The following is a 26,305-nucleotide window of genomic DNA, read 5'->3' as shown; positions in this document are numbered from 1 at the left end:
TACAATTTTGAAAAAAAATTAATTTTTAGTATTTTTGTTTTTATTTTAATAAGGGTAATTTCATCATTTTTTAAAATTTGGGGTACATTATTATTGTTTTGATAGTTTGAGAGATAAATTGTCGCAATTGATAGTTTGAGGGATAAATTGTCATTAGAATGGTAGTTTGAGGGAGTTAAGTGGACTTTACACTAATTTTTTTATTGTATTATTAAAAATCTCTACACACACACATACACATATATATATATATATATATATATATAGAGAGAGAGAGAGAGAGAGAGAGAGAGAGGGCGTTTACTGAGCCAGAATAAATTTGTATTTCCAAAGCATTAACGATAAACCAAGAGAGCTAGAGAGAAAGAAGAAGAAAGAAGAAGAAGAAAAATGAGTTCCAACTCTGAAACACAAGCTCACCATGTGGTTCTCTTTCCCTTCATGTCCAAAGGCCACACCGTCCCAATCCTCCACCTAGCCCATCTCCTCCTCCGCCGTGGCCACGCCGTCACCGTCTTCACCACCGCAGCCAACCGTCCATTCATCGCTCACTCCCTTGCTCAGACTTCTGCCTCCGTCGTCGACCTTCCCTTCCCTCAAAACGTGGCTGACGACATCCCCGCCGGCATCGAGAGCACTGACAAACTGCCCTCGATGTCCCTGTTCCATTCATTTGCTAACGGTACCAAGCCCATGCAGCCCGCCTTCGAACGAGCGATAGAGACTCTTCCACGTGTCAGCTTCATTGTCTCTGATTGGTTCCTCTGGTGGACCCTGGAGTCTGCCTCCAAATTCAACATCCCCCGGTTCGCATTCCATGGTATGAGCTATCACTCCAGGGCTGTGAGCTGGGCTGTAGTTCGGAGTCGGCTTCTCGTTGGACCCGAGTCAGACGACGAGTTGATAACAGTGGATCCTTTTCCATGGGTCAAAGTCACTAGAAATGACTTCGAACAGCATTTTAGTGAGCCGGACCCAAAGGGTCTGGATATTGAGTTCGTTATGAATGTTGTAATGGCAGAAATGAATAGCTACGGCGTAATATTCAACAGTTTTCATGAGCTTGATCCTTTTTTTGTTGACTATTGGAATCGTGAGTGTTCACCCAAGGCCTGGTCCGTGGGGCCTCTTTGCCTGGCTGAGCCGCCAAAGGAATCCCACAGTAAGCCATCATGGGTGCAGTGGCTGGACAAGAAGCGTGAGCAGGGGAGCTCTGTTCTGTACGTAGCCTTTGGGTCTCAGGCGGATATTTCCCCTGCACAACTCAAAGAAATAGCAACTGGGTTGGAGAAATCCAATGTGAATTTCTTGTGGGTGAGAAGAAAGATCAGTGAGTCGGAGGTTTTAGAGGGGTTTGAGGAGAGAGTGAAAGACAGGGGGATTGTTGTGAGAGAGTGGGTTGACCAAAGGGAGATTTTGATGCACGAGTGTGTGCAGGGGTTTCTAAGCCACTGTGGGTGGAATTCCGTTCTGGAGAGCATATGCGCTGGAGTACCAATCCTGGCATGGCCGATGCTGGCAGAGCAACATTTGAATGCGAGAATGGTGGCAGAGGAGATAGAGGTGGGGATGAGGGTTGAGACCGTTGATGGGTCAGTGAGAGGGTTTGTGAAGTGGGAGGGGTTGCAGAAAATGGTGAGGGAGTTGATGGAGGGAGAGATGGGGAAGTAAGTGAGGAAGAAGGGGAAAGAGCTCGCTGTTATGGCCAAGAAGGCTGTGGAAGACGGTGGATCGTCCTGCCGCTCCATGGACCTGCTCATTGATGAGACTTGCAGGAAGGAAACTGCCATGAGTAACTCTCTCACTCTGCCAGCGGTGGGGCATAGAAATTAGACAACTTTTTGTTTTGTTCTTTCTCCCAACACAAATTTCTGTTCCTTGTGCACTGCTCTCTGCAGATTTTTGGAACTGACCGAAGTTTTCCATGTGAGTCGTGACAGATGGAGTACTAGTTTGTGTGTATATGGTAAACAATGTGATGACCTGCGATTATACCGAGCGGAGGTAATTATATATAGATCGAATATTCTACTTATCATATGTTCGTCTGTTTACTTGCTTCCCATAAGAATAAGATTCTTGTATTTATTTTATTAATTACATTGTTGGTGCTTTCTTATATATTTAGGGTTAAATATTATTTTTTTAGCGAATGCAGAGAGTTGCTTTTCTTCTCCTCAATCGCCTGCTTTCTCGTCGTCTCAGATCTCACCATCCTCGAGTTTCCTCATGGCTCACCACCATTCATCTCTTGATTTTAAGACCCTAGCTTCTCTGCAATCCAAACTAGGCAACTACTGCAAATTTGCTATAAAAATTGTTAACCAACCATCTGTGAAAAAAGTATATCGATCTATGAACCTATCAACACAGCAATGACACACTCTTATCATATACAGATAGGATAATATTTGTTATATGATGTAAACTGTATAGCTTTGAAAGTTCTATACTTAACTAAACATTTCTTTTTCTTAACCAAACGCTTTTAATTCTTAATTATGACATGTTTGAGATTGCGTTTAAAAGGTTTAAAAGTACTTTTAGTACTCAATAATTCCGTTTGAAAACAAAAAACATCTTAAGCAAAGGTTTACCTCCATGGGTTCCAAGAAAAACGAAAACCCCGGCCTTCCACGACGACAGCGGCCGCCTTGGGTTCATCCACTCTCTTTCTCAGTCGGTTCATACAAGATAATGGTACTTAGTTAATGGGTTTTCTTGGTTATTAATTTCGTCTTTTTTTTTCTTTTTTTTTTTATCCAGTAAAATCTGGAGCTTTCCAATTACACCATCCACGCTGAGAGATTTGCAGTAGTTGGGATTGCAATGAAGGATAGTTTGGCTAAAAGATCTTGGATAAATTAAAATCTGGACTTTTTTTAAAAAAAAAACAGCAATTGTGGGGCACGTAAGCTGGATCCTAGCTACAGCAGTGCGGTATAGATTAGACAGTTTTTTTTTATTTTATTTAATATTAAATGGAAAAAATTTCTTTTAACTTATTCTATAAAAATGATAATTCACTTCTTACGTGAGAAACACATTTTTTTTAAATAAAATTTATTTCAATTTTATCCTTATATATATATATATATATGTATTTATCATATGTAAAAAACACATGTTATTTTTATAGAATATGCTAATTTTTGTTTTTTTTCAAATTAGTTTCAAGGAAAATATCGGCCGTACAGTACATTGGACCATAATTAGTGCCCAAAGTCAAACATGACATCTCATTCAATTACCTTTATGTTTCATGCAGTTCATATTTTTGTTTTACATGTCCGCATAATATGGGAAAATTCGAATTAGTGATCTTCGTTTCATTAGACGTGGTTCTAGATTGAACTATCTCTTGGGGACTCCAGGAATTGAGTATAAGAGGATCGACATTAAAATAATAAAATAATTTTAAATATTTTTTTGTTCCTTAATCATGAGCATCCATCCAGCCTTTCTGTTCTCCAAGAACCTAACCCCGCAAGAAATTACAGGCGAAATAACATTAAGAAAGCCGTTTCACTCACATCCAGTCTTGATGTAAACTTAGTGTTCGCTAGTAAGACAACGATCATCTAAAGTCGGCGGTACCCTACTGAAAACCGAGTGAAATTATTTGAGATCGCATCGAAAAATAAAACTCATATTTTCAGAATTCGGAGATCAGCAAAGTTCTAAATTAATTGAAAACCATTTAGCTGAAGAACTTCATTTTTTTTTTTTTAACTATTACTAATGTTTGGTAGCAAAATGAAAAAAAAAAAAAAAAAAGAAGCATTTAGAAGCAAAAATGACCAAAAAAGAAAAAGACATGTAATATTTTTTATTTCGTTATAGCAATCAAAATGGTCGACGTAATGGCTGTGAGGAACGTACTTTAGTGTTTTTTTTTTTTTTTGGAATTAAACTCAATTATCATTGACAAGAATGTAAAGATCAAAAAAGATCACGAAGTAGGGAGAGAAAACTCCTTACCGACAATACTATAGATGCTTGGTGGGATTTCTCCTATCCAAGTTTTATCTATGACATGGTTAGTTGCTTCTTTTGCTAGCCTGTGAGCTGCATAATTGGCTTCCCGTATCACATAAGTAAAACTACAAGACCGAAAATAACATAGACTTGTTTGGATCCTTTCCACAAAATGTTCATAGTAACTTTTATTTTCCATAGTGGAATTAACCACATTCACTATTTGCAAGGCGTCTCCTTCAAAAATGACATCGGTAAAGCCCAGCTCGTGGTTGAACATCATTGCATATGGTGTAGCTTGTGTTTCGGCCATAACTGGATCCATAATGCTACGTAGAGTGATGCTTCAAGCTGTCACCACCCTCACCCTTGAATTCCGGCGTTGAAAATCGCCAAGAGAGTCCTTGGCCTCACAAATTAGTTGCTTGGGATGAAAAAAAACGTCCCTATGTACCATGACATTTCGGCAGAACCAAATCTTTCAAGCCACTATTGTAAACAACTCCATGCTGTCTCTCTCCCATCTACCCAATTGCTCCTCGAAGATTTGCATGAACTCCTTTCCCACACAAACCCCTTTTTGCATCTTCGTCCTGCCACACCCCAACACATCTTTCACCGAGGGGTAGCTCCAGAGTATATGTTCAACGGTCTCCTTATCCTTCCTACATATAGGGCATAGATTGTCTTGAACTACCCCCTTGCAAAATAAATTTGTTTATGTAGGGAGGAGGTTATTGCAAGCTTTCCACATGAATACCTTGACAACGTTGGGGATATTGATATTCCACAATGCTTTCAATACCCCTTCATTTGAGTTTGGACTAGAACCCCCACTGCAGTAAGAAGCGTGTATATCCACCTCCATATATATGGTACGCACTACAAATAGAAAAATCACTATTAGTAGTACATCTCCATCTTAATTTGTCCATTGGCCGAAGAGGACTCAAAGGAATGTCACAAATATTACGGGTTTCCTCCTATGTGAAAATATTCTCAATGAGAGAAGATTTCTACCCTTTTGTGTCTTGGTCGATGAGGTCTACAACTCGAGCATTCTTTGTTCAAGATATGACAAGGGGACTGCACAATTAATGAATGAAACCGGAGTTGGGAGCCAACGATCGCCCTACACCTGAATATCTCTCCCATTTCCAACCCTCCAAATCAGCCCATGCCGAATTACCACTTGTGCCGATATGATGCTTCTCCATGTAAAGAATGGTCGGTTTCCCACCGTAGCTTCTAAGACTGAACTATGGGGGTAGTATTTGGCCTTTAATATCTGTGCAGCCAAAGATTTCGGATTTTGGAAGATAAAATAGGACTTTAGTGTTAGGCTGCACATAGAGAAAATATTTTTTGTAAATTAACTACCACAAGTGGCATTAATTGCAAAATGGTAAATTGAAGAGATGGTGGGGAGACGATTTGTCAAATGCAATGTAGCATTCCTCAAGGAAGACTCTGCGAGTTAACTGGCAAGAAGAAGAAGAAGCAGTAGGAAGAGGAGTAGGGTTTAAAAAATTACATTGTAAAATTTTTTAGTATAATTTTTAAATAAATCGATGTGATAGTTTATAATTAGTAAAATAATTAAAAATGTATGTTTTATAAGTCAACATATTAATTAATTAAATTGATAAATCAACTTTTTTTTTTTTAATTATTTAATAAACTATGATCTATTACGCATATTTGTAATAAAAACTATACTACTCCAAGCATCACTCGTAGCTAAACTTACTAACCAGAAACCACGTATCAAGATTCAAGAGCCCAAAAATAAAACATTCAACCTATTGATATGAAAAATTTCTACGTCCTAAATTAAATTCATAGAATCAATAGGTTCTTTTGAATCTTTGATCATTCATCCTCTTCTTTTTTTTCCTTTTATTTTTAAATTTAGGACTAATTACCTTTAAGCTTCTTGTAGTTTAACAACTTTATTTTTTCTTCCATCGGTTTCTATTCGTACCACAAATGGTACTTGGATAATGGCAAAAAACAGAAATTGTACTTCCATTTAAATTTCGTCCAAAATTTGACAGAAAGTTATGTCAGCACCATTAAAAAATCAACACGTGTTCACATATTAATTACAAGTACAAAATAAAAATTTTAAAATTTAAAATATTAGAAAATTAGAAGGAAAAAAAAAAAAAAAGGGGAAAGGGGTGGCACGAACCACCCCTTTGGCCCTTGGGGGTGGTCGAACCACCCTCAAGGGCCATGGGGTGGCTCGAGCCACTCCTATCTCCAAGGGCCCAACAATCACTAGGTGTATACCATAATTAAGCATGTTAACCATACACCTCCTATCAAAAGCCCAACAATCAACCTATTGATATGAAATTTTCCTACGTTGAGGATCAAGATTTCATACAATTTTAAAAAACTGTAAATTCTAAAATTATGTGAATTTAGATTTGTTTTTTTGTTTTGTTTTGGTTTTGATTTTTTTTTATTTTTTTACATGGAATGGCTTGAAAAATGTTACCTATTAAAAATGTGGAATACTACCTATAAACATTCAAAAAGATTTTTTCTTCTTAAAAAATTTTCCAATAACTTTTGAATAGACACTTTTTCTTCAATATGTCAAAAGATGGTTTTTAGCCTAAATAAAAATATATTCAATTATCATTAATAACGTTTTTTTTTTGTAAGAACACTTTAAGGTTTAAGGCGTGGTCCCCAACATTTTCAATTCTCATTGAGCTACCCTGAGGTCCTCAGCATTTTCACTATGTGCTTTTTAAGTAAAAATAAAAACTTAATTATTTTATCAATTATGAACTATTATGTATATAAAACCCTTGTAATAAAAACTTTATTACCGCAGTCATTTTCGAATAGTCCCACAATGGATTGCGATATATATATATATAGGGAGGGAGTTTATTCAGCCAGAATAAATTTGTATTACCAAAACAACGATAAACAAAGAGTGCGAGAGAGAAAGAAGAAGAAGAAGAAGAAATGAGTTCCAACTCTGAAACACAAGCTCACCATGTGGTTCTCTTTCCCTTCATGTCCAAAGGCCACACCATCCCAATCCTCCACCTAGCCCATCTCCTCCTCCGCCGTGGCCACGCCGTCACCGTCTTCACCACCGTAGCCAACCGTCCATTCATCGATCACTCCATTGCTCACACTTCTGCCTCCGTCGTCGACCTTCCCTTCCCTCAAAACGTGGCTGACGACATCCCCGCTGGCATCGAGAGTACCGACAAACTGCCCTCGATGTCCCTGTTTTATTCATTTGCCAACTGTACCAAGCACATGCAGCCCGCCTTCGAACGAGCGATCGAGACTCTTCCACGTGTCAACTTCATTGTCTCTGATTGGTTCCTCTGGTGGACACTGGAGTCTGCCTCCAAATTCAACATCCCCCGGTTCGTATACCATGGTATGAGCTATTACTCCGCGGCTGTGAACTGGGCTGTGTTTCCGAATCGGCTTCTCTTTGGACCCGAGTCAGACGACGAGTTGATAACAGTGGATCCTTTTCCGTGGGTCAAAGTCACAAGAAATGACTTCGAACAGCAATTTAGGGAGCCGGAGCCAAAGGGTCTGGATTTTGAGTTCTTTATGAATGCTGCAATGGCACAAATGAACAGCTACGGCGTCATATTCAACAGTTTTCATGAGCTTGAGCCTTTTTTTGTTGATTATTGGAATCGTGAGTGTTCACCCAAGGCCTGGTCCGTGGGGCCTCTTTGCCTGGCTGAGCGGCCAAAGGAATCCCACAGTAAGCCATCTTGGGTGCAGTGGCTGGACAAGAAGCGTGAGCAGGGGAGCTCTGTTCTGTACGTAGCCTTTGGGTCTCAGGCGGATATTTCCCCTGCACAACTCAAAGAAATAGCAATTGGGTTGGAGGCATCCAAGGTGAATTTCTTGTGGGTGACAAGAAAGACTGAGTCGGAGGTTTTAGAGGGGTTTGAGGAGAGAGTGAAAGACTGGGGAATTGTGGTGAGAGAGTGGGTTGACCAAAGGGAGATTTTGATGCACGAGTGCGTGCAGGGGTTCCTAAGCCACTGTGGGTGGAATTCTGTTCTGGAGAGCATATGCGCTGGAGTACCAATCCTGGCATGGCCGATGCTGGCAGAGCAACATTTGAATGCGAGAATGGTGGCAGAGGAGATAAAGGTGGGGCTGAGGGTTGAGACCGTTGATGGGTCAGTGAGAGGTTTTGTGAAGTGGGAGGGGTTGCAGAAAATGGTGAGGGAGTTGATGGAGGGAGAGATGGGGAAGGAGGCGAGGAAGAAGGGGAATGAGCTTGCCGTCATGGCCAAGAAGGCTGTAGACGACGGTGGATCATCCTGCCGCACCATAGACTTACTCATTCATGAGACGTGCATTGTGTAACTCTCTGCCAGCTCGGTGGGCTATTGAAATTAGACGACTTGTTGTTTTGTGTTAATAATTAAGCTTTGTAATTTGTATCCAACCCAGTGTTAGGAATTCTACTCTTGATTTGATTTTGTTCTTTCTCCCAACAATGTGACGGACGTGCAATTCAACCGAGCGGAGGTAATTAATTATAGATGACACTCAAGCTGTAGGCAAAGTATGCTCTTTGCTCATGCATAAATAATAATATAATTCTTAACTCATGAAACCTGATCTGTATATAGAAATTACAACCATGCTGGATTCTCCAAAGGAGTAACAACAGCCTTAACTTGCAAATAGTTACTAAGGCTGTAAATGCCCTTCTCTCTTCCATGTCCACTCATCTTGTACCCACCAAAAGGAATTGCAGCATCAAAAACTATATAGCAGTTAATCCATATTGTCCCAGCTTTCAATGCACGAGTCAACGTGTTGGCAGTGTTAATGTTCTTAGTAAAAACTCCGGCAGCCAGCCCATACCGACTTGCATTCGCCCTCCGAATCACCTCATCAAGAGTCCTATTGTAAATACAAGTATTAAACAAAGAAGGTGAAGGGGGAGATGATCATTGAAACATGTATAAGTCATATATGAATAATAGCTTACTGGAATTTTAAGATGGACTGCACTGGGCCAAAGATCTCATCCTTTGCAATCAACATGTCATCCTGTTTGGAAAAATGGTTTAAACTGCATTACTATTTATGCATTATGCATGTTCTCTGTTTTATTGTGGGTTGGTAGAACTGGTACCTGAACATTTGAGAAAACAGTGGGCTGAATATAATAGCCCTTGGAGCCAACACTATCACCTCCAGATTCAAGAGTAGCACCACTTTCAATGCCTGACTTAATGTAGTTGAGGATCTTTTTGAATTGCACTGCATCGATCTATAATAATGGTATTCACAACTTTCATAAGCAAGTGGGTAGATCTGTTGACAAAGTTAATATGCACAAGCATGAATCAAAACATTTGAGTTTTGTCATATTTTACCTGTGGACCTTGCTCAACCCCCTTCTTGAAAGGATCTCCAACTACACGTTTCAAAGCTCGTGCTTTTGCTTTCTCTACGAATTCATCGTATACTCGTTCATGAACAAAAGTGCGAGATCCAGCACAGCAACACTGGCCCTGCAGATAACAGTCACAGCACAAACTTTGTTACAAACATTCAGGTTAATTCAAAAAAATTGAAGAAGATGTGCTTCTTATGAATATGATTTGAATATGGTGTTGGGATTGAATTTGGACAAACCTGATTAAAGAACAGAGCAGAATGTGCGTGCTCAACAGCCAGATCAATGTCAGCATCCTCACACACAATGATAGGAGATTTTCCTCCAAGCTCCAAAGTCACTGGCTTAAGATTGCTTTTTGAAGCCAGCTCAAGTACAATCTTACCAGTGTTGGTTGAACCGGTGAAAGCAAGCTGCAAAGAAAGCACTTCATAGTTTTAGCTGTGTAAATACAATTGTTTTGGACGTTTTGATATAATCATAGCACTGTAAAAGAAGAGGCATTTTTTATATGAAGAATTGCAGTATTCCAAATCTCCCGTATTAATTACTGCAGAGATCTCTTTTGAAAAAGTTGTAACTTTAAAGCTGGTAAAATACCTTGTCAACATCCATATGACTGCAAATAGCTGCACCAGCAGTCGGACCGAAGCCAGAGATCAAATTTAAAACACCAGGAGGAAGTCCAGCCTGTCAGGGTGAATGCAAGATTTAAGATCATCACCAATCACAAATTTAATACTATCATGATTAGAAGATTTCCACTTTGAAGAGAAGTTGAAAATTTTGGTGTCAATTTACATGTTTGGATCATATCTGGATATGAATTCAAAATCTTAAGCAACCCCATCAACTGAAATGGTAGAAATCCAACAAACACAGAATAAAAACAGGATATATCTAATAACAAGCCTACCTCAAGGAATAACTTTGACACATAAATAGCAGACAATGGTGTTTGCTCTGCAGTCTTCAGTACTATTGTGTTACCACAAGCTAAAGCAGGCCCAACCTTCCAAGCATACATGAGAAGAGGAAAATTCCATGGAACAATCTGCCCTGCAACACCAATGGGTTCATGCAGGGTCTGGACATGGTAAGGCCCATCAGCTGGAACTGTGAGTCCATGAATCTTATCTGCCCAACCTGGAGAGCATAGAGAGTAAAAGCATAAATGGCAACCCCCCTACATAAGAAGTATGGAAGAGGCGCTTATAAGATATTCATCTGTCTACACACCAGCATAATATCGAAATAAGCGTATGACCATTGGGATTTCAACATTTGCAGCCTGTTCGTAAGGCTTCCCATTATCCCAAGTTTCAAGTGCTGCAACTTCATCATTGTGCTTTTCCAGTAAATCAGCAAAGCGAAATAATATACGTGATCTTTCCTGGATATACATAACAGTGAGTTAGGAAAAGTTGACACTTGTTAGAAATCTCATATGAACCTTCCCCCTCCCACAATGAACATGCCAACAAAAAAAGTGATGAAAGAACATATAGGCTTTAAATTGGACAACAATCAAAAGAAATGCATAATTTTACATAAGGTGTCATCTTTGGCCATGGCCCCTCATCAAATGCCTTGCGAGCAGCCGAGACAGCACGGTTTACATCTTCAGAGTCACCTTCAGAAACATGGGCAATCACCTCTCCTGTCCTGGGATCCAGGGTTGGAAAAGTTTTTCCTAAAGCCAGAAAAGTTCTCCCATTTAACTAATTTTGTCTCACAGTTTCTTAGTGTGATATACCATTGCATATAGTCCTAAAAATTGAAAATTGTGTTGTTGGAAAAATCATAGAATGAGGCTAACCTGACGCAGCATCAACAAATTTTCCATCAATGAGAAGTTGAGTATGATCTATTTGAACAGGTGGAGTTATTGGTTCCTCAATAGCAACAGAGGTACTAAACCTATTAATGCCTCTTCCCCAGCTAAAATGACGACCTGCAAATTTACTTACTTTAGTCAAACCAGCATTCACTATGCCTCCAAAGAAATGAAATTTCACTGACGGCAAAAATGCAAGCATTCAAACATCTAATAGCTTAAATAAAAGGACTTTGAGTTGCAAAATGGGATATCTTGTTGTTTGTAATGATACCAAGAAGGGAAATAGGAGTGGTTTAAAAATCTGAAACTATGAATAGGAGTTTATGAACGGGTACTCAGAAAATCATTATGCCTGCATATATATGAGAAGTTTAAGAACAATTGCTATAGTTTAAAGAACCAATGAAACTTGTAATCAGAAAATGACTATGTTATGATCAAACCTATAGTATTGATCATATCAGACAGACAGAATTATAAGATCATTGAAACCCAAGAAACTTGTATAGCCATGGAAAACAATAAGAGAAAAACCACATGCAGCATGAATAAATCGAATTATTCATCTCAAACATGAAGCAAGATCCAATCTTCACCTCCCCCACCAAACAAAAACAAAATATCTGGATTCCATAAGCGCATAAATACATAGCTAAACAAACATGTTCATAGTTAGAGTGTAAGGTAGTGGGTGTTACCCAAAGAACGTAAAGAAGCAGAAGTAGTAGAAACAGAAAGCAGAGACGAGAGCTTTTGAGTTGCCATGAGCACCACAAATTACACAAACTCTTTGAAGTTTTCTATGAATTCTCTGTTTCTCTCCTTTCACTCTCTGACTTCACCACCATTCGATAATTTCAATGTGCTCCATCTTCCTACAACTACAAGCTCTTAAATTATTTAATATATAGTGATCATTAAGCAAATTATCCCTTTGTTGTTTGTCAAACTCGTCTTATGAGATTTTTCAAAGTCAACCTCAATGGATAAGAACAATTCTTAATAAAAATATTAAAAAATAAGAGGCACAGATTTCCAAGTGCTCATATTCAAGATTGGTGTTCTTAGCGTGTTAAACTCATTTACTCATACAGCTAACCTATACAAATTCTCTTCTATTTCATTTGCTAACCTTATCTATACAAACTCACGTTTTTTATAAAATAATTAAGGCTAGCTCCATGTAAAATTTTCATCAAACTGAAAATATTTTTGGTTGACTAAAAGAAACTTCCATTAAATTGCATAAAATAGTTTTCCTTTTTTTAAAAAAAAATTCGTAAACAGTTTTAATTTGAAGTCTGAGCTTCTCTTTCTCACACAAACTATTTCTTGTAGTTCATTCTTTGATGCCTTTATCGCTTGCGGAAGGTCATCAAAATTCACCATCTGAATTCGTCAAGCGTAGCCGCTTTTATGTGGTGCTCCCTTAAAGCACATGGAGAAAGAAAGGGAATTTAACGTTTGCTTCATCTTCATGAGGAGCTCTTAGTAGGGGGTTGCCTTTACAACTCTAGTTTCCCAAAAAAGCACACCCACCATGCCACGGCTCAATTTGTTAAACCGAATTATCTTTATTAGGGTTGGGGGTGATAATTAATTTGCCAATTTGGTATTCCATCAAATCAAATCAAATATCGGGGCCCACATTTTATTTTATTAATGTTAGTTTTTTTTTTTTTTTTTTTTTTTTAGTGTTCTCTTGATTGTCTCCTATTTTTTCTAAATATTCGGCTAGAGAAATGAAGACTATTTTTTAAAAAAAAAATAATAATGATAATAATAATATTCACCTAAAACCAAAAGAACACCATGAACACCTAATATTTTCTTTTGGGTTTCATGCTGATATTTCTCCTGCACAAGTACTCAAAGAAATAGCAACTGGGTTGGCAGAATCCAGAGTGAATTTCTTGTGGGTGACAAGAAAGAGTGAGTAGGAGCTTTTAGAGGGGGTTTGAAGAGAGTGAAAGACGGAGGGAGATTTTGATGCACTGTGGGTGGAATTCTGTTCTGGAGAGCAACAATGGTTACTACATCAAATCCAACATAGCCGAATGACAGATACATTCAAAACAAACTGTCTTTGAACAAACATAGCCAAATGGCACATATATTCAAAACGCTGTTACAAACATGTTTTGCAAATACATCCAACATCCTCAAAATTACAACCAACTGTATTTGCAAATACATCCAACAAACTGTCATCACTTACAATAAACAATCACAGCATCCCACCTGGGTTTGTTTTTAGTCCTCATTGCCCTGGAGTCATCCATTACATCTTTGACCACTTGTATGTCCTCTTTGGTTGCAGGGGCTTCGCCCATTCCGCTATCTACTTGGGTCTTTGCCCCTCATGACATACAAGCTGTAGCCTGTAGGCAAAGAATGCTCTTTGCTCATGCATAGATACTAATATAATTTTTCACTCATGAAACCTGATCTCTGTATCTAGAAATTACAACCATGCTGGATTCTCCAAAGGAGTAACAACAGCCTTAACTTGCAAATAGTTACTAAGGCTGTAAATCCCCTTCACTCTTCCATGCCCACTCATCTTGTACCCACCAAAAGGTATTGCAGCATCAAAAACTAAATAGCAGTTAATCCATACGGTCCCAGCTCGCAATGCACGAGCAAAGGTGTTGGCAGTGTTAATGTTCTTAGTAAAAACTCCGGCAGCCAGCCCATACTGAGTTGTGTTCGCCCTCCGAATCACCTCATCAAGAGTCCTATTGTAAATACGAGTATTAAACAAAGTAGGTGAAAGGGGAGAAGATCATTGAAACATGTATTAGTTATATATGAATAATCGCTTACTGGAATTTTAAGATGGACTGCACTGGGCCAAAGATCTCATCGTTCGCAATCAGCATGTCATCCTGTTTAGAATAATGGTTTAAACAGCATTACTTCTACACTTCAGATTATGTGTACTATTTATGCATTATGCATGTTCTCTGTTTTATTATAGGTTGGTAGAACTGGTACCTGAACATTTGAGAAAACAGTGGGCTGAATATAATAGCCCTTGGAGCCAACACTTTCACCTCCAGATTCAAGAGTAGCACCACTTTCAATGCCTGACCTAATGTAGTTGAGTATCTTTTTGAATTGCACTTCATCGATCTATAATAATAGTATTCACAACTTTCATAGGCGAATAGATTTGTTGACAAACTCAATGTGCACAAGCATGAATCAAAAGATTTTAGTTTGCAGGGGGGAGGAGAGTGTTACCTGAGGACCATGTTCAACCCCCTTCTTGAAAGGATCTCCAACTACACGCTTCAAAGCTCGTGCTTTTGATTTCTCTACAAATTCATCATATACACGTTCATGCACAAAAGTGCGAGATCCAGCACAGCAACACTGGCCCTGCAGATAACAGTCACATCATAAACTTTGTTACGAACAGTCAGGTTAAATATAAAAATATTAAAGAATGTGTGCTTATTATGAATATGATTTGAATGGACAAACCTGATTAAAGAACACAGCAGAATGTGCGTGCTCAACAGCCAGATCAATGTCAGCATCCTCACACACAATGATAGGAGATTTTCCTCCAAGCTCCAAAGTCACTGGCTTAAGATTGCTTTTTGCAGCCAGCTCAAGTACAAGCTTACCAGTGTTGGTTGACCCCGTGAAAGAAAGCTGCAAAGAGAGCACTTCACAGTTTGAGCTGTGTAAATACAATTGCTATGGACAGAAACGATAGGGCTATAATTCACAGGCCGTTTTGAAATAATCACAGTGCTGTAAAAGAAGAGGCATTTTTGATATGAAGAAATGCTTAATTCCAAATCTCCCATATTTACGACTGCAGAGATCTCTTTTGAAAAAGTTGGAACTTTAAAGCTAGTAAAATACCTTGTCAACATCCATATGACTGCAAAGAGCCGCACCAACAGTCAGACCGAAGCCAGACACCAAATTTAAAACACCAGGAGGAAGTCCAGCCTGTCAGGCCAAATGTAAGATTTAAGATCGTCACAAATCTAAACCCCCACCCCCACACCCTGCCCCCGCGGGGGTCCTTTTTCTTTAATACTATCATGCTTAGAAGATTTCCGCTTCAAAGAGAAGTTCACCTATGTGCATAAATATAACACCAAGAAATTTGTGGTGTCAATTTACATGTTGGGATCCTGATAAAATCTTAAGCAACTCAATCAACTGAAATGGTACAACCCAACAGACACAGAATAGAAACAGGATATATACTATAACCAGCCATGGTATTATACTGACATTCAGGCAGTATATCCATAACTTGGATTTGGATATCATAACATGAACAACCGGGCACAACATATGCACTTATGCACTCTGTGGCCTGTGCACACATGGATAAGTACATATCATAAGCCTACCTCAAGGAATAAGTTTGACACATAAAGAGCAGACAATGGTGTTAGCTCTGCTGCCTTCAGTACTATTGTGTTACCACATGCTAAGGCAGGCCCAACCTTCCAAGCATAAATCAGAAGAGGAAAATTCCATGGAACAATCTGCCCTGCGACACCAATGGGTTCATGCAGGGTCTGGACATGGTAAGGCCCATCAGCTGGAACCGTGAGTCCATGAATCTTATCTGCCCAACCTGAAGAGTATAGAGAGTGAAGCCATTAAATGGCAAGCCACCTACATAAGAAGTATGGAAGAGGAGCTTATAAGATATTCATCTGTCTACATACCAGCATAATATCGAAATATGCGTATGACCATTGGGATTTCAACATTTGCAGCCTGTTCATAAGGCTTCCCATTATCCCAAGTTTCAAGTGCTGCAATTTCATCACTGTGCTTTTCCATTAAATCAGCAAAGCGAAATATTATACGTGATCTTTCCTGGACATGCATAACAGTGAGTTAGGAAAAGTTGACACATGTTAGAAATCTCATCAGAACTTTCCCCCTCCAACAATGAACATACCAACAAAAAAAGTGATCAAAGAACATATAGGCTTTAAATTGGAGCATCAAGAGAAGGGAAAATGAAATGCATAATTTTACATAAGGTGTCATCTTTGGCCATGGCCCCTGATCAAATGCCTTGCGAGCAGCCGAGACAGCACGGTTTACATCTTCACTGTCACCTTCAGAAACACGGGCAATCACCTCTCCTGTCCTGGGATCCAGGGTTGGAAAAGTTTTTCCTAAAGCCAGAAAAGTTCTCCCATTTAACTAATTTTGTCTCACAGTTTCTTAGTATGATATACCATTGCATATAGTCCTAAAAATTGAAAATTGTGTTGTTGGAAAAATCATAGAATGAGGCTAACCTGACGCAGCATCAACAAATTGTCCATTTATGAGAAGTTGAGTATGATCTATTTGAACAGGTGGAGTTATTGGTTCCTCAATAGAAACAGAGGTACTAAACCTATTAATGCCTCTTCCCCAGCTAAAATAACGACCTGCAAATGTACTTGCTTTAGTCACCTTGCATTCACTATGCCTCCAAAGATATGAAATTTCACTGATAGATCTAATAGTTCAAGTAAAAGGATTTTGAGTTGCAAAATGGGATATCTTGTTGTTTATAATGATATATCAAGAAAGGAAATAGGAGACTAGGAGCGGTTTAAAAATCTGAAACTATGACTAGGAATTTATGAATGGGCACTCAGAAAATCATTATGCCTGCATATGATGAGAAGTTTAAGAGCAATTGCTATAGTTTAAAGAACCAATGGAACTTGTAATCAGAAAATTACTATGTTATGAATGGTATAGATTCTCCCCTATGTATTGATAACAAAAATTGTTGCAAGTGCGTGTGCAAGCAATGAATTTTACATCGACAAAAAGCAGAGAAAATGACTTAAGATTTTGGGTTGAAATGGTGTCCCAACATATATTTCAACATGTTCTATTCAAATGAACAGAAATTGAAACACAGAATGATCTCAAAAACTTTGAGATAATGAGACATTTACAGAAAACAAAGGTACCTGGAGAACTAAAATAAAGTTCTATTCCCCCATTCCTTCTATCTGGTATTATAGACCTTCCTCTTGTATTTGCATTGATCTTAACCTTTAAAGCCTATAACTAACTACAATGAAACTACTCCTCGCTGGTGCATTCACCGGACTGAGATGCAAATGACCATATCATTTATCTGACTCTTGATGCCAGACCCCTTTACCCAAAAAATGAATAGAAAATCTACCACATCATATCAGACAAAATTATAAGATCATTGAAACCCAAGAGACTCGTAGCCATGGAAAACAATAAGAGAAAAACCACAACATGAATAAATCGAATTATTCCTCCAAAACATGAAGCAAGATCCAACCTTCAACCCCACAAACAAAGACGCAATATCTGGATTCCATAAGCGCATAAATACATAGCTAAACAAAAGAGTGAAAGGAAGTGGGTTTTACCCAAGGAACGTAAAGAAGCAGAAGAAGAAACAGAGAGCAGAGAGGAGAGCTTTTGAGTTGCCATGAGTACTACAAACTCTTTGAAGTTTTCTAGGAATTCTCTCTGTGTTTCTCCTTTCACTCTCTGTCTTCACTAGCTTTCGATCATTTCAAGGTGTTCCATCTTGCTACAAGCAGATATAGAGGATAGCTACTCCTCACACTCTCCGCACGGGGGTGTACGTATTTGAAGTGAAAGCTGTCACGAGTGAGAGAAAATTACTTTACAGGAAAAACAAGTAAGAAGTTGACAAAAGTAAATGCCACCCTCCCATACAACTATACAAGGACTGGCGGCTCCTCTCCATTTGATCCCATTTCTTTACATTATCAGACAATTTGTAAATTAATTAAAAGAACCAAAAGACGCAGACTTTCAAATGCTTTATATTCAAAATAGGTGTTCGGATAATACACTTGCTCGAACAAGTAACTCTCTTCATTTGGTATTCCATCAAATCAAGCCATGTTCTTTATAACTCTTACCCCGTACTCCCTACTGTTGTGTTTCCCAAATAGGCAAACCCAGCATGGCAGCATGCAATTGCCACGACTCAACCTTGTTAAGCCGAATATGTGTTGGGGGGTGATTTGGGTATTCCATCAAATCAAATCAAATCAATTGGGTCCAACTATAATACTTAGCCGACACTCTCTCATCTATACACGTACGCATATATTTTTGTAGCAGCCAAAGACTCAAAGAGAAGACTTTTTGGTTTGCGTTTCACGGTGAGAGATTTACCGCACAAGAGGATTAGTGTGAGAGATTTACATCTACTTAGGATATTATCTAGAATAGTCTATTTTTGTGAAAACTGTTTATTCGTGACAACAATGCTAAGTTAAAAATAAAAATTGACAAAAAGAAAATACAATTTGCGGAAGTAACAGAGTTACTGAAGAAAAAAAGTATCATGGTCAACTTTATTCAACTTACAACAATTTTTTATTTATTAAAATATTTGTTTCCTATTCTTCAATAAAAATACTAATAAATAACTAAAAACACTCTTTAAAACACAAAAATAATTTTAACATTTCCGTCGCATCATAATTTTTTTTTTTCAAATCAAATACAAAAAAACTTTAACTGCTAAATTATCATCTACTCGGAAAGCTTAAATATATAAAAAATAATAAATTTGATTTTTTTTATTAATACTTTAATATTCTCTTTCACGTAAAACTATCATTTAATAAATAAGACTCAATACATAAAATGTTTAATTGAAATAAAAGATGAGCTATAAAGTTGAAATTTGAACTTACGAGAGATCAGATACCATTTTAAATCATTTGTAAAAAGAACTTTATGTAATTTTAGGAATGTTTGACCAAATTTTCTAAAGGAGCCCGCCAACTTAATTATGTACCACTTACTTCCACAAGTTTTTAAATATTTCTTTCTCTTAATATTTGCTGCAAGTGCAGAAATAATGTGACACTGAAGAAATTAATGAGAATGTGCTCGTTCTAGTCTACAGGTATAGTTTACACAAGTTGTATAAAAAAAATCCTAACTATTCTGTCATTAGCTCATTTGTCCAAGTTTTTTATGGCTCTGGTACTAACTAAATATCCTCTCGATCTACAGAGAAATCAGGTTCATCTGGCTTAAACAACTGGGGCATCTTTAAGCTTGTTGAAGCAGGGTCACCCACCAGAACTTTCTGCTGGTTAGCCCCTCTTCTTGTATTTGCAGCAAACTTGGAGGCCAGGATTGTGGCCCCAAGATGCTGGCCATTGTTTGCATTGTCCTTTACTGATCTCTCACCATTCTCATCCTCAAAATTCCCATCTGCTACCTCATCATTGTAGTCACTATCTCGGTCAGGGCTTGACGTATAGTAGAAGCTCTCTTGCCTGGTCAAGTCCTTTGCCAGCTTCTTCTTCCAATATCTTCTCCAAGCAGCTTGTATAAAGCAAGCACCCCATGTCCTCCATTGATGGGAATAGTACCTGAATGCGTGCTGAAGTTTCTTGCTGTGGAGGCGCTTGAACTGACTGGAAACAAATTTAAGATCCTCGGCTCGCAGAGCGAAAGCTTCAACTTCAGTTAGGGCTGTAACGGTTCGAGTTGAAGAAGGAAGGTTGAGGCTGGAGTTGGGCATTAAGGCCCATGTCAGTAATTCCTCACCGCAGAAGTCACCAGGTCTGAGGGTGATGGAGTTGAAGAACCCGGACCTTCCTCCATTAGTTGTTGAGCTCTCCAGTTGTCCTCTAATGATAAACAGCATGTCCTTTACTGGATCACCCTCTCGAACAATATATGTGCCTTGTGTGCTCAAGGATGAGACCAGGCGTTCACATATGGCATCAAGAAGTTGGTCATCCATTTGTGAGAAGAAAGGGACCTGCATAATGAAAAGGGACATCTTCAAAACTAAGAATAATTACAGAATAAGAATTCAAATGCTTGCCAACCATTATATCAGCTTGAAATATTGGAACCAAGAATTCAAATAATAAACAAATGGACCAATTTCCACAGGAAATTATGCACTGCGATTTGCAGTGATAGATGAACATAAAATGAAAGAGGCCAAGATAGACATACACGACGAACAAGGGCAAGACATAAATGCCGTTGAATTTCACGACGGAGGTCCAAGGGCAATGAAAGCAATATAGATTCTTCATTAACTCCTCTTGTGGCGAGCCATTTGTATTGAACAAACCGAAGAACACGTTCTTGCAAATCCGGAGGTAACTGGCGGTGCCTCATCCACTGCTCAGTATCTCTTTTCTTAATCCTCCATTCTTCAAGTCTTACCGTCATTGATTGCAAATAAGTCTTCAACAAGGGAAAACCGAGAATGCACATAAAAATGCAAAATAATATCTCGCCAAAAACATAGACTAAGAGTAGAGAAAGGAGATAGCATACAATTTATACCTGCATGTTGCCAATAAAAAATGCGGACAGAACTAAACCGAGAATGCATATGAAAATGCAAAATAATGTCTCCCCAAGAAATGTGGTCGTCTCCAAAGTCTGTCCATAAGAACTGCATAGAGAAAGGGTATATATCATCATGTGCAGTGCAAGTATTCTAAACAGAATCACCTGTTATGTTGTAACTAATAGCTATATGAATTTAAAAGGATAAGAAAACAACTGCAAACAGGATCATCTGCATAGCCCGTTTTCCCAGATACTTTATGACTAAATTAACTTCAAAACAAGAAATTAAAGAATCTGAACTCATACCTTAGATTTCTTAAACCCCACCAAAGACAATATAAGAACTTCTCAACGAAAGGTGAGGAAACAACTTCATTAGTAAAAGCATCTGCAAATATTCCGAACTTAAAACTGACGTCTTCGTCCTTTGCATCACAAGTGGCAATAACGTTAGTGATGTTTAGCCAGTATTGTCGTTCAGATTGTCCCACACTATGACAATCTAAATAACTAGGAAGGCAAAACAGTACTCCTGCAGCATTCTCCTTGGTACATTCAGCTTTCCAGCAGGAGAACTGCCGGCCTATGGCCGATATATACCAGATAGCTCCTAATACCTGCATCAATACTAATTAAATGATGATACTGACATATTAATACCACTTATCTCATAAAAAAATTGAATTTAACACAAACTCTCCCTCATTGACTAAAACCCCAATGTGTTAAAAAAAAAAAAAAAAAAAAAAAAAAAAACTTTAAATGAGAAATAAAGCTAAGCTGATGGGAATTGGTAAATTAATCTAGCAATGACCATTGAGTTTTAGCGGCTAAAAAGAGAGCAAAATAGCAAGCATAGATAGGAGGGGCGTGGATGCTTACATGACTGGCTAGTATGTAAAGAAGGAGATTGTATGCAGCTCCTGCCCAAGCAGTCTTGGCAACAACACCTGTAGTTTTTATAATACTCTGATTCAAAGGGAAGATGAGAAACAGCCTAGGAACATATTGCATAAGAAAAAAAAGAGCCAGAGCATTGTTGGTGGGATCAGAACTGGAGTTTCTCGTTGCTGGAATTACAAACCAGATGACAATCTGCAAGGCAAAAAGGTTACAAATCCTCAACTCCGAGAGAAACAAAACAGAACACATTCACCAAACATACACATTTAGCCAATCTTAGCCCTTTCTTCAAATTCACACAGATTGTTTGAATGAAAATAAAATAAAATTATAAGAGGAAATAATTAAAGTCGGACATGCCTGTGGTATAGGAAGAGACGCAGCGAAGTCGACGATGAAATCCGACTTCAAGTACCGCATAGCGATCTCCCTGCCGTCCATAACCAGCTCGCCCCGCCCGAAAACCCTAGACGAGGGCGCAACGAACGCTGTCCGGAACTTCAAGATCATATGCAACAAGTAAAAAAGATCGGTGACGGAGCGGAGGAGAGTGACGACGATCGCCAACCCGGTGTCGGCGGAGAAGCAGGCGGGGCCGCCGATGGAGGGGAGGTAGAAGTAGAGAGGGTCGATGAAGAGCGCGATGAGGGAGGTGATGAGGAAGACGTGGTTCCAGTGGGTGACGATGTCGCTGTCCGGTTCGAGGATTTGGTAGCGCCATAGGATGTAACGGGAACGGTGCCGGTCGTCGTCGTCGTCGGTCTTGGCGGTGACTTGTCGCCGGAAGTGGCGGAGCTTGGAGCTTGACGTCGAGATTATCCTATTCATCTTCCATGGCGGAGTCCGGGGGTCCTCGGATTCCGCGACGACGACAAAACGAGAGAGAGAGAGAGGAAGCAGATCAAGAAAATGGCGATCACAGAGTTGGAGAGACAGAGAGAGAGAGAGAGAGAGAGAGGAAAATGGCCGTCAAAGCGTTAGTTATGGGGTCAAAGTGTTGGTTATGGGGCCGTTGGGATTTTGGCGGGAAACCGAGGAACGCGGCGAGGAGCTTGGGTTTGCTTGGGGCAAGTCGTGGTGATGAAGGGATGAGCCAGCGCGGGAAGAGGGGCTAATTTGGTAATTTCGTATCTGTTTGGTTGGCAGCAAAATTTAGACGGATCTGGGCTCTCAAACAAAATTGACTGGTTTGCTTCAAGAGATAATAGCCCATAACCAACTGGGCTAGATTGGGCCTTAGTTTAAATCCTTATTTATTGAGAACCGTGAGTGAGCTTGGGCTTGATTTTCTTAAGGCCTTTCCCAGGCCTAATCTATGGCATTGGTTAATTTGGTTGACATGATTGGCATCCTTTTCTTTTTTTGTTGGATGATGTTTTTATATCTTCATAATTGACACACATTTTGAATTGAGAGGTGACAAGGAAATGAGGATATATATATATATTTCATTCAATGATTAGATTTCATTTACCAACTCAGATTCGAATCACTTGAAATTCACTGTTTAAATTGTACATAATTCAAATAGATAAGTCTTGTACTTGTCGTCTTTGTGAAACTGTCTGAGTTGCATTTAATTCTGAATAGAAAATATGAAGGAATCTTGATTCTCTGATTTGACTATTAGAATCAGACGAAAATGGATTGATGGCCAACAGTCATACCTAGTTTTCAATCACAATTTTTTTTTTTTTTTTTTTTTTTTTTTTTGCACATTTTGTTATTCTTCCTTTCCAAATATTTGCTTTGAAACAAAATTCTCTTTCCATTTATCTAAATAGTTCCAAACACCAATGTACCCTATGCAATGTGGAAAGTAAATAAATAACGACAAGAATTTGAACAGGATACACAAGTTGGTACTACTTGTCTGATGCCGACATGCATGATTCATCTTGAACTCAATCAGAGATCCATTCATAGACAACTGTAGTTTTGGTGTATGATAAGGACTATGTTAAGGAAATGAGACATTAAAATCTCAAAAAACATTTAAATACATAACAACAAGATCCATACTAGTAATAAACAAATGTGAATTTGGGTCAAAATGGAAGTTGCCAAATCTCAATCCTTGATGTCAGATTCAATCATGGTAAGCATGATCCTTGAATTATTGTGTCCCGTTTTACGGGGAAAACCCCAAGTAATGTGGGTGCTTGCACGAACTCGGATTCCCTCTTATTATTGGGTAAAGATATTGAGCACGCCGGACGTGATTTTTTTTTATTATTATTATTTTATTATTTTAATTTTTTTGAAAAAAAAAAAAAAAAAAAAATTTTAGCCTGGCGTGCTTCACTGTTGAAGCACGCCGGCGTAAGTTGTATCATGACTCCTTATTATTAAGCCGGATGAAAAACACAAAAATTCAAAATACCTTTTTATTTTTTATTTTTTATATTGGGTTATTAATTTTTTATATGACCCACAAATTCAATATGAAATCAGCGAATTAGATTAATGGGTATGACTTGTTTCAGTAAATGAGTCAGTTAAGGTTGAGCCCGAACTTGACACTTAGGGTTAGCAATTTTTCATAAGAACCTCGAATCTGATACGAATTAAACATATAATTAGTGGGTTTAAAGTTGAAGGGTTTAACCTGTTTCTTTAGTATCCCCATTCTCTTTTCATTTCGAATTGATTTGTATAATTTTATACTTATATATTACGATCTGAATCGGACACACGAGTGCGAATTCTGACCCATCAATTGCAGAGAAGCCTCAAAGGTTACTAAATATGGAGGGATATGAGTGAAGCACCATTTGGGGGGTGTAGGCAGAGAACAAGACCCGGATTGAATGGAGTAGATTGATCTTGGTGGGGTAGGAAGAATCTGAAATTTGTAATGTAATTGCCTAAGAGGCATGAGTCAGCTTATCATTTGGACACATTGATAATTAAAGATCCTTCTGGAGATCCTTATTCGTAGGTATATGTGATGCACATTGTTGCACCCATCTCTTTCTCTCTCTCTTGCTGTCTCTATCTGGGGACGTTAGTATATGCACTAATTGTGCTAATATTGCTTCATGGTGGGATGGTCTTCCCCTTTCTCAAGGGTCACCTATCTAGTTTTGTCATAAGAACTTTCAATTATATAAAAAAAACAAGGATCTCGATTTATGTCTCACTCCTGGGCATATTTATCTATTTAATTTTGCTCCTTTAAACATATTATTATTATTGATGGGTGCATCACAAGTTGGACTAGGTTCATGTAATTTGAGACTAATAAAGTATTTGTTAATTCAAATCGCTGATAAATTTGTATTTTGATTGATGTAACACGTGGAAGAAGACATATAGTTGATCTAATCACATCCAAATATATATATATATATATGCTAATCCTAAAGTCTAATAAATTGATAGTAGAACTTCCTTGGTAACAACTCGAATGGGTCTATTTAAATGGGTGTTTTTTTTAAAAATACTTTGCCCCTGACATTTACATAGTCTACAGCCTACGATAACTTTAAAAAGTGGCGTTTAAGACCTTCCAACTACCTTCTTGTTAAAAGTTACATCATTCGTTAGCAATTAGTGTTAAACTTGATAGAAAATGATGCAATTGTGTCGCACGAGGATTTTTTTTACTTAAAATCTACAAAATGTCCCAAAAAATTATTAAAAAAAATAAGAAAACAACTTGAAAAAATAAAAAAAATAAAATTGGAAGATGATTCAACCACCCCCTTACTAGTCTGGATTGCAGTTTCGAGAGTGACTGAATCACTCCATACCCGTACGTATTGCAGTTTTGAGAGTGGCTAGACAATTTTTTTTCGAATATTTTTAGGTTCTTAATAGTGGAAAATGTCAAATATCTTCCTTTTTTTATGATTTTTTTCTCTCCCTCTTCATTGATATTAATTAAACGATGATAACATGAATAACTTGCTTGATAATCAATTAGGTAACGAGAGATGTGCCAAACTAAAATCCAAAAATTGAAAGTGAAAGAAGAAAAGAAAAGGTGGATGTAGGGCAATGCCATTAACCAAGTAGTGGAAGTGGTGACCCTTTCTCAAAAGCAACGTGAGCAAGGTCAATTGGCCCTAGCTTGTTGTCATCTTCTCACTTGTCATGCTCTTCTTTACATCCACTTCTCTTTCTGAATTATTGATATCAAATACCTGAAATATTTTAATAAAATAAGAAGTAAATTTATTGAGACAACATTTGAATTCAAGACTTTTGCTCTGATACTATGTTAAATTACTATTTATCAAATAATCATTTTGAGGCTTGTAGCTCTTAGATACCTAATTAATACACTAAAAGCTTTTATAATTGATTGCATGTGAAAAATTAAACCCTTAAACTTATTCCGTTACCTAGGATAAATGATACAAATCTTACATAAATATTCACTTTTAAAATCCATTTGCAAGGAAATGGTGTCCAAGAACTTATATACATATTATTAAGATTGTACATAACCATGCTTCGCGGCCAACATCCACATAGACTTATTTTATCGACAATGACTTAATAGTAATCCGTTTTCTTTTGACAATTCCACTCATTTATAATTCAACATGTAGGTCGCCCATTTAATCCATACTCGATTGGCTATACTTAAACATTTATATACTTTGCTAGGAAGAAATTTTTTTTTGGAGTTAATTTGGTTGTAGCTGATTAGGAACAGGATCCTTCTCCAGTTCAATTTTGGACTGGAGAATATACAGTTAATGGTCAAGATCTCTTTAAAAATATCTTGAGGCCATAAATAGGACATTTGCCCCATTAATAATATATATATATATATATATATATATATATTTTAA

The 26,305-nt window shown here is 38.0% G+C and overlaps 4 protein-coding genes and 1 pseudogene across 4 annotated transcripts; 2 read left to right on the top strand and 3 right to left on the bottom strand.

Moving 5' to 3' along the window:
- The first annotated feature begins 330 nt into the window (after nt 1–330).
- LOC132182896 (UDP-glycosyltransferase 90A1-like) lies at nt 331–2,097 on the top strand (annotated as a pseudogene).
- A 4,803-nt stretch (nt 2,098–6,900) lies between these two features.
- Nucleotides 6,901–8,460, top strand: LOC132180369 (UDP-glycosyltransferase 90A1-like). Its single transcript, XM_059593165.1, has one exon. The coding sequence runs from the start codon at nt 6,967–6,969 to the stop codon at nt 8,353–8,355; it is 1,389 nt and encodes a 462-aa protein (XP_059449148.1). The 5' UTR covers nt 6,901–6,966; the 3' UTR covers nt 8,356–8,460.
- An 87-nt stretch (nt 8,461–8,547) lies between these two features.
- LOC132180368 (benzaldehyde dehydrogenase, mitochondrial-like) lies at nt 8,548–12,189 on the bottom strand. The gene is made up of 11 exons (XM_059593164.1): nt 11,942–12,189; nt 11,223–11,357; nt 10,954–11,096; nt 10,643–10,796; nt 10,320–10,549; nt 10,004–10,093; nt 9,643–9,816; nt 9,381–9,518; nt 9,137–9,274; nt 8,990–9,051; nt 8,548–8,901 (listed from the first exon to the last, which is right to left on the bottom strand). The coding sequence occupies exons 1-11, from the start codon at nt 12,006–12,008 to the stop codon at nt 8,628–8,630; spliced, it is 1,605 nt and encodes a 534-aa protein (XP_059449147.1). The 5' UTR covers nt 12,009–12,189; the 3' UTR covers nt 8,548–8,627.
- A 1,104-nt stretch (nt 12,190–13,293) lies between these two features.
- Nucleotides 13,294–17,672, bottom strand: LOC132181122 (benzaldehyde dehydrogenase, mitochondrial-like; the record flags this gene model as incomplete). Its single annotated transcript, XM_059594198.1, is given in 11 exon segments — nt 13,294–13,981; nt 14,070–14,131; nt 14,241–14,378; nt 14,490–14,627; nt 14,733–14,906; nt 15,123–15,212; nt 15,626–15,855; nt 15,950–16,103; nt 16,269–16,411; nt 16,538–16,672; nt 17,651–17,672. Coding segments are annotated over 11 exon segments (1,560 nt in total), but the record flags the coding sequence as incomplete, so codon positions are not given.
- A 1,492-nt stretch (nt 17,673–19,164) lies between these two features.
- LOC132182334 (cyclic nucleotide-gated ion channel 18-like) lies at nt 19,165–22,358 on the bottom strand. The gene is made up of 6 exons (XM_059595551.1): nt 21,861–22,358; nt 21,480–21,692; nt 20,904–21,214; nt 20,589–20,700; nt 20,250–20,486; nt 19,165–20,046 (listed from the first exon to the last, which is right to left on the bottom strand). Exons 1-6 carry the CDS (start codon nt 22,326–22,328, stop codon nt 19,264–19,266), a joined length of 2,124 nt encoding a protein of 707 aa, XP_059451534.1. The 5' UTR covers nt 22,329–22,358; the 3' UTR covers nt 19,165–19,263.
- Between the last annotated feature and the right edge of the window lie 3,947 nt (nt 22,359–26,305).

This window comes from Corylus avellana, chromosome ca5, assembly GCF_901000735.1.
Source record: "Corylus avellana chromosome ca5, CavTom2PMs-1.0".
Taxonomy (NCBI): Eukaryota; Viridiplantae; Streptophyta; class Magnoliopsida; order Fagales; family Betulaceae; genus Corylus; species Corylus avellana.
Note: the sequence above shows the minus strand (reverse complement) of the source record. Positions and strands in the feature narration are given on the sequence as shown.

Excerpts from the sequence above, each read along its gene's own strand:
- LOC132180368 (XM_059593164.1), bottom strand. The coding sequence starts at position 12,008 with ATGGCAACTCAAAAGCTCTCGTCTCTGCTTTCTGTTTCTACTACTTCT. Across the intron at positions 11,358-11,941 it reads TGCTTCTTTACGTTCTTTGG|GTCGTCATTTTAGCTGGGGA; the intron begins GTAACACCCACT and ends GTAAATTTGCAG. Across the intron at positions 9,275-9,380 it reads GGGTTGAGCAAGGTCCACAG|ATCGATGCAGTGCAATTCAA; the intron begins GTAAAATATGAC and ends CCATTATTATAG.
- LOC132182334 (XM_059595551.1), bottom strand. The coding sequence starts at position 22,328 with ATGAATAGGATAATCTCGACGTCAAGCTCCAAGCTCCGCCACTTCCGG. Across the intron at positions 21,693-21,860 it reads CGTCTCTTCCTATACCACAG|ATTGTCATCTGGTTTGTAAT; the intron begins GCATGTCCGACT and ends TTTGCCTTGCAG. Across the intron at positions 20,487-20,588 it reads TTTTTATTGGCAACATGCAG|ACTTATTTGCAATCAATGAC; the intron begins GTATAAATTGTA and ends CCCTTGTTGAAG.
- LOC132180369 (XM_059593165.1), top strand. The coding sequence starts at position 6,967 with ATGAGTTCCAACTCTGAAACACAAGCTCACCATGTGGTTCTCTTTCCC.